At 46.1% G+C, this 7,823-nt stretch overlaps 1 protein-coding gene across 4 annotated transcripts in view; it reads right to left on the bottom strand.

The window, feature by feature from the left end:
- CDC25A (cell division cycle 25A) overlaps positions 1-7,823 on the bottom strand; it is a 31,859-nt gene that overhangs the window by 10,502 nt on the left and 13,534 nt on the right. For all 4 annotated transcript variants that reach the window (XM_008049605.1, XM_008049607.2, XM_008049606.2 and 1 more), the window contains 2 exons: positions 6,138-6,311; positions 1,267-1,365 (listed from right to left, as the gene is read on the bottom strand). In XM_008049605.1, the coding sequence (XP_008047796.1) occupies positions 1,267-1,365; positions 6,138-6,311 (273 nt within the window). The remainder of the gene's footprint in view (positions 1-1,266; positions 1,366-6,137; positions 6,312-7,823) is intronic.

Genomic DNA, 7,823 nt, shown 5'->3' with positions numbered 1-7,823 from the left:
CTCATCTCTACAATAAATCAAAAAATCAGCCGGGCGTGGTAGCACATGCCTGTAATTCCGGTTACTCGGAAGGCTGAGGCGGAAGGATCGCCGGAGCCCAGCAGGTCGAGGCTGCGGTGGCCGGAAGTGGCCACTGCACTCTAGTCTGGGCGACAGAGTGAGACTCCAACTCAAAAAAAGAAAAAAAAAGTACTTCAATAAATGTTAGCTAAATTAATGAATAAAAGATTGATCTGAAAATTAGCTGGCTGTAATCCCATGCCTTTGGGAGGCTGAGATGAGTGGTTTGCCTGAGCCCGTGAGTTCGAGACCCGCCTGGGCAACTTGGTAAGACCTCATCTCAACAATAAATAAAAAAATTAGCTGGATGTGGTAGTGCGCACCTGTGCTTCCAGCTACTTGGAAGGCTGAGGTGGAAAGATCACTGGAGCCCAGCAGGTCGAGGTTGCGGTGGCTGGGAGCGGCCACTGCACTCCAGTGTGGGCGACAGAGTGAGATTCCAACTCAAAAAAAAAAGAAAATTAGCCCGGCGTGGTAGCGCGCGCCTCTAGTTCCAGCTACTTGGAAGGTTGAGTGGAAGGATCACTGGAACCCAGCAGGTCGAGGCTGCGGTGGCCAGGAGTGTGCCACTGCTCTCCAGTCTGGGTGTCAGAATGAGATTTCAACTCAAAAAAAAAAAGATTGATCTGTCAGAACATGACAAAACAAGCTTCTACTAATATATTCCCTGTCCCAGACTTGTATTTCACCACAGCTCAAAGGCAGCCAATCTTTCCCATAGCTTTTCAGGCCAGTAGCAAATCTTCCTCTGGGCTTCCCTGAGGGCTGTTTCTCTGAAAGGTCAAGCTTTTCTGGACAATGGAGAAATTCAATCTCAACCTACATCCTCTAAAATAACCTTTCAACATGTAGACTTGTAGTGAGGCTACAGGTTTATTTCTCCTTCTTTATACTATTCTCCATCACCATTTTTATAATCAGAAACACAGCTCCCAGAAACCCTAGTCTTTGGGTTAGAATCAAGGTGCTTGTTGGGCAGCTCCCTATCTGAATTCTTCAATCACCATTAGCAAGATCTAGTCTCACAGAGACCAACATACACCTTATCATGAAAAACCAAGGTTATTTCCCTATGTTTAACATTTTAAAACTGTGTCCCTTTGAGACATGCCAGGAGATATCATAGAGAGGAAGAAAAGCTGAGTGGGGTTCTAAATAGCTCCCAGCCCTCTATCACTCAGCCAGAGCAGCTCTAATTGCAATTACCTTAGAGAAGTCTCCTATAAGGTCCCTTGGGTCATTGTCCAAGATGTTCTCAATGGTTCCTTTTGGGGAAGATACCAGGGATAAAGACTGATGTAGAATCTGTAACAAATGAAAGATGAGAGGAGACTAAAATGTTAATGTTTACATTTAGCAAATAAGAGACTTTTCTTAGTTGATTGAAAAAAAAACACGAGTTGATTAAAAAAAACATGGATTATTTACTAGGTCTATTATTATTTCAGAGTCTAACTAGGTTATTCCGAAACTTAAGTTTCCCTTCCTTATTTCTTTTTTTTTAAAGGGGGTTTAGCTGGGTGTGGTGGCTCATGCCTGTAATCCCAGCACTTTGGGAGGCCAAGGCAAGAGGATTGCCTGAACCTGAGTAACTTGGCAAGACCTCGTCTCTACAAGAAATAAAACAATTAGCCAGTTGTGGTGGTGTGTGCCAGTGGTTCCAGCTACTTGGAAGGCTGAGGTGGAAGGATCGCCTGAGTCCAGCAGGTCAAGGCAGTGGTGGCCGTGAGTGTACCACTACACTCCAACCTGGGCAAATGAGTGAAACTCCTACTCAAAAAAAAAAAAAAAAAGAAAAAAGAAAAACCAAAACAGGGGGGGAGGTGATTAAAGTTAGAGCTGGTTTTAAAAAAATGTATTTCTTAGCTCTAGCCAATGAGGAGCTCTAGGGGTGCAATAACCCCACTCTGTTGCCCAGACTGGAGTGCAGTGGCACACTCCCGGCCATCGCAGCCTCGACCTGTTGGATTCCAGTGATCCTTCTGCCTCAGTCTTCCAAGTAGCTGGAACTACAGACGCGCGCTACCACACACGGCTAATTTTTTGATTTATTGTAGAGATGAGGTCTTGCCAAGTTGCCCAGGCGGGTCTCGAACCCGCGGGCTCAGGCAATCCACTCACCTTAGCCTCCCAAGGCGTGGGATTACAGGCTGAGCCACCAAGTCCGGCTATTTATTTATTTTTGAGTCAAAATCTCACTCTGTTGGAGTGAGTGGCACACTTATGCAGGATTACAGGCTGAGCCACCGAGCCCGGCTCCAATATATATTTCACAAAATACCAGTAATGCTTGAAATTTTCTCCACAAAAGAATTTTAAAATACTAAAGATTAAAATATATGGAAGTAAACCAAAACATAAGGGCCAATAAATACATAAAATAATCATTGACAGCATATTTTCTACAAAAAAAGTTTTATAAATATGGGCATAAACCGGGCTCAGTGGCTCAGCCTATAATCCCAGAGCTTTGGGAGGCTGAGGTGAGTGGATTGCCTAGCCTGTGGGTTGGAGACCTGCCTGGGCAACTTGGCGAGACCTCATCTCTACAATAACTAAAAAAATTAGCCAGGCATGGTAGCGCGCGCCTGTAGTTCCAACTACTTGGAAGGCTGAGGTGGAAGGATCGCTGGAGCCCAGCAGGTCGAGGCTGTGATGGCCGGGAGCGGCTACTGCATGCACTCCAGTCTGGGTGACAGAGTGAGACTCCAACTCAAAAAAAAAAAAAAAAAGGCATAAAAAGGTCAATCACTAGTATAGCAAGAGTAAAAGAAAATGAAGCCGAACTCGGTGGCTCAGCCTGTAATCCCACACTTTGGGAGACTGAGGTGAATAGATTGCCTGAGCCTGAGGGTTCAAGACCCATCTGGGCAACTTGGTGAGACCGCATCTCTACAATAAATCAAAAAATTAGCTGGGCGTGGTAGTGCGCACCTGTAGTTCCAGCTACTCAGAAGGCTTAGGCGGAAGGATTGCTGGAGCCCAGCAGGTCGAGGCTGCGTGGCCAGGAGTGTGCCACTGCACTTGTCTAGGCGACAAAGTGAGACTCCAACTCAAAAAAAAAAAGAAAAGAAAATGAATACTCTTAGATATTAGTAAGATTCATAAACTGGAAAGCAATTTTCTAGCATGTATACAATGCAAAGTTTCATAAATGTTCTCACCCTTTAACCTAGGATTCCACTTTTGTTTTTTGAGTCAGTCTCACTATTGCCCAGGCTACAGGGCAGTGGCACAATCATGACCACCATAGCCTTGATCAGCAGGTCATCCTTCTACTTCAGTCTTCCAAGTAGCTGGAATCATAGGCATGCACCACCACACCTGGCTAATTTTTTTATTTATTGTAGAGATAAGATCTCACCAAGTTGCCTAGGCTGGTCTCAAACCACTGGGCTCAGGCAATCCTTTCGCCTCTGCCTCCCAAAGTGCTGGGATTGCAGGCATGAGCTACCGTGCCTGACAGAATTCTACTCTTTAGTATATGTGCTGAGAAAGCGAGCACAAGAATTCTACTGTTAATTAGAAAAAAAAAGGAAAATCAGGAAAAGGGAAATTCTAAATGTGCAGAAGATGATTTATTCAATTACTTCTAGTATACCTTGAAGATGAAACACCATCAGGCCAGGTGTGGTGGCTAACATCTATAATCCCAGCACTTTGAGAGGCTGAGACGGGAGGATTGTTTTAGCCCAGGAGTTCGAGACCAGCCTAGGCAACATACAGAGACCTTGTCTCTACAAAAAATAATAATAAAAAATTAGCTGGATGTGGTGGCACACGCCTGTAGTTCCAGCTACTTGGAAAGCTGAGGTGGAAGGATCACCTGAGCCCAGCAGGTCGAGGCTGAGGTGACCATGAGCGTACTACTGTCCTCCAGCCTGGGCAACAGAGTGAGACTCCAACTCAAAAAAATAAAATAGCCAGGCTTGGTGGCTCAGCCTGTAATCCCGCGCCTTTGGGAGGCTGAGGTGAGTGGATTGCCTGAGCCCACAGGTTCGAGACCCGCCTGGGCAGTGAGACCTCATCTCTACAATAAATCAAAAAATAAGCCAGGTGTGGTAGCGCATGCCTGTAATTCCGGCTACTTGGAAAGCTGAGGTGGAAGGATCGCCGGAGCCCAGCAGGTCGAGGCTGCGGTGGCCAGGAGCGGCCACTGCACTCCAGTCTGGGCAACAGAGTGAGACTCCAACTCAAAATAAATAAATAAAAAAAATAAAATAAAATACAAATACAGGTGAAACCTTTATGAAATTCATTTATTAGGCCACATACGTCTGGATTAAAGAAATACAGAAGGTTGGGTGTGGTGGCTCACGTCTATAATCCTAGTACTTTGGGAGGCCACGGTGAAAGGATTGCCTGAGCTCAGCCTGGGCAACTTGACAAGACCTCATCTCTACAATAGAAAAAAAAAATTTAGCTGGGCATGGTGGCACATGCCTGTAGTTCCAGCTACTTGGAAGGGCTACAGAGTAAGACTGGGCTACAGAGTAAGACTCTGACCCCCAAAAATAAATAAATAAATAAAATAAAGTACCTACAACTAAATAACAATAAAAACAAAATAAGGCTAAAGCAGTGAGAATTCCAAAGATTTAAATAGACTTATTTGGAAACAAGATTAAAAACAAATGAGTTAAGCATTCGACTCATGAAGCTGGAAATAGCAAGCCCTAAGAAAAGCCTGCCCTCTCAAGGCAGAAAACTTTCTTTTTTTGAGTCAGAGTCTAACTCTGTCTCCCAGGTTGGCGTGCAGTGTCATGTTCACAGTCACTCCAGCGTTGACCTGCTGGGCTCTGGCAATCCCTCCACTTCAGCTAACCAAGTAGTTGGGACTACAGGTATGCACCACCATGCCCAGGTAAATTTTTTTGATTTATTGTGGAGATGAGGTCTCGCCAAGTTGCCCAGGCTGGTCTTGAATCCGTGGGCTCCAGCCTGGGCAACAGAGTGGGCAATCCTCTCACCTCAGTCTCCCAAAGTACTGGTATTATAGGAGTGAGCCTCAGAAAATTTACAATCACCACTCTACTCTAGCCATAGTGAAGTGCCTGAATCTTCATGCCACTAGGATAAAGTGCTGAAATTCTACTCTGCCTCCAACTGAGGTGTCAGTGGAGGTTATGCTGGGGAGCCTGGACTTCTGCCCCAACGTCTCTGCAGTATCACAGGAGGCCTGCTAAACAGAAGATTTGAGATTAGAGTCTCCTAAGAAAATACCTAAAATATACAGGATACAAAAATCTCAACTGGAATAGGAAGACAATCAGCAAATGCCAACACCAGGAACAGATGTTGGAATTATCTGACAAGGATTTTAAAGCAGCCTTCTTAAAAACACTTCATGGCTGGGCATGGTGGCTCATGCCTGTAAACTTAGCGCTTTGGGAGGACAAAGTGGGAGAACTGCTTGAGCCCAGGAGTTTGCGACCAGTCTAGGCAACATAGCAAGAAAAACTAGCCAGGTGTGGTGGCATACACCTGTAGGCCCAACTACTAAGGAGGCTGAGGTGGAAGGATCGCCTGAGCCCAGAGGTTGTGGCTACAGTGAGCTGTGATCTTGCCACTGCATACCAGCCTGCACAACAGAGTGGGAGCCTAACTCCAAAACAAAACAAAACACACACTTCAACAGGCAATTCTGAGCACATTTAAAACAGATGAAAAAGCTGGGCTCGGTGGCTCAGCCTGTAATCCTGCGCCTTTGGGAGGCTGAGTTGAGTGGATTGCCTGAGGCCGCGGGTTTGAGACCCGCCTGGGCAACTTGGCAAGACCTCATCTCTACAATAAATCAAAATTAGCCAGGCGTGGTAGCGTACACCTGTAATTCCAGCTACCTGGAAGGTTGAGGTGGAAGGATCGCCGGAGCCCAGCAGGTTGAGGCTGCGGTGGCCGGGAGCGTGCCACTGCATTCTAGTCTGGGTGACAGAGTGAGACTCCAACTCAAAAAAAAAAAGATGAAAAACAACAGAAAAACAGCAAGTTTCAGCAAAGAAAATTAACACAAAATGGAAATCTTAGACCTCAAAAATACAGTATCTCTCCTAGAGCAAATAGGAATCTGTAAAACTAACCTCCTGGGCCTTCTCTGGACTAGCTGCTTCTTTGGGGCTGGCTCCAGCTATGCTTTTCCTCCGCTTTGGATTTCCTGGTGAAGACTCCTCTTGTGATCGTTCTGTTCTCTTTAACGTTAACCGAGTGGTGGGGTTACACAGGGAAGGGGAGTCAAACAGCTTACTTCGGTTGCCCTTAGAGGAAAAAAAAGACAGATCCATTTTACATTAAAACCTGCTCACTTGAATGGTAACACAAATAGACCAACGGCTTCCTGGGATGGTTTAAAATCAGTCCTAAGTCGGGCACAGTGGCTCACACCTGCAATCCCAGAACTTTGGGAGGTGCAGATGAGAGGATTGCCTGAGCCCAGGGATTCAAGACCAGCCAGGGCAACTTGGCGAGACCTCCTCTCTGCAATGAATCAAAAAATTAGCTGGGCGTGGTGGTACATGCCTGTAGTTAGTTACTTGGAAGGCTGAGGTGGAAAGATTGCCTGGGCACAGCAGATTGAAGCTGTGGTGGCTGTGAGTGTGCCACTGTACTCCAACCTGGGTGACAGAGTGAGACTCCTACTCAAAAAATAAAATTAAAATAAAATCAGTCTTAAATTAGGAAACACACACTGCTAATTCATTCAGGCCCAGCAGCTCTCATAGAGCCTGGCACACAATAGGAACTAAACAGTGCTTGATGAATATGTACTCAGCTGACATTATATAGAGATGACCAAAATAAAACATTTTTTGTAGCCGGGCTCGGTGGCTCAGCCTGTAATCTCGTGCTTTGGGAGGCTGAGGTGAGTGGATTGCCTGAGCCCGCGGGTTCGGGACCCGCCTGGGCAACGTGGCGAGACCTCATCTCTACAATAAATCAAAAAAATTAGCCCTGTGTGGCAGCGTGCGCCTGTAGTTCCAGTTACTTGGAAGGTTGAGGCGGAAGGATCGCCGGAGCCCAGCAGGTTGAGGCTGCAGTGGCCAGGAGCAGCCACTGCACTCCAGTTTGGGTGACAGAGTGAGACTCCAACTCAACAATAACAAAAACATCTTTTGTCTTCAAAAGCTTACTGTATACACATAAAAGTCAAGAGAAGTAACTGTCACCTTTCAGTAAGTGATGCTGCACTTTTGGCTTGTCTCTTCCTCTCCATTTTATTACTTGCACCTTGCTTGAGCAGCTCTACAGGCTTAATACCCCATCTAAATCCAGAAAATATCTAAAGTAGCTAGATTATACTATAAAACAGAGGCAATCAAGTTATTAAAAGGGTATATTTGGGCTAGGCACGGTGACTCACACCTGTAATCCCAACACTTTGGGAGGTGAGGGGTGAGAGGATTGCTTGAGTCCAGGGCTTCGACACCAGCCTGGGCAACTTGGCAAGACCTCATTTCTTTAAAAAAAAAAAAGCCAGGTGAGGTGGCATGCGCCTATGGCTCTAATTAGTTGGAAGGTTGAGGTAGAAGGAGCCCAGCAGGTTATGGTTGAGGTGACTGTGAGCATGCCACTGCACTCCAGCCTGGACAAGAGAATGGACTCCTACTCAAAAAAAGAAGGTATGCCAGGCTCGGCAGCTCAGCCTGTAATCCCGCGTTTTGGGAGTCTGAGGTGAGTGAATTGCCTGAGCCCGCGGGTTCGAGACCCATCTGGGCAACTTGGCAAGACCTCATCTCTACAATAAATCAAAAAATCAGCTGGGCATGGTA

The sequence above is a fragment of the Carlito syrichta genome, unplaced genomic scaffold, assembly GCF_000164805.1.
Source record: "Carlito syrichta isolate Samal-C Ts95f unplaced genomic scaffold, Tarsius_syrichta-2.0.1 Scaffold135829, whole genome shotgun sequence".
Lineage (NCBI taxonomy): Eukaryota > Metazoa > Chordata > Mammalia > Primates > Tarsiidae > Carlito > Carlito syrichta.
This window is presented reverse-complemented; position numbering and strand designations above follow the sequence as displayed.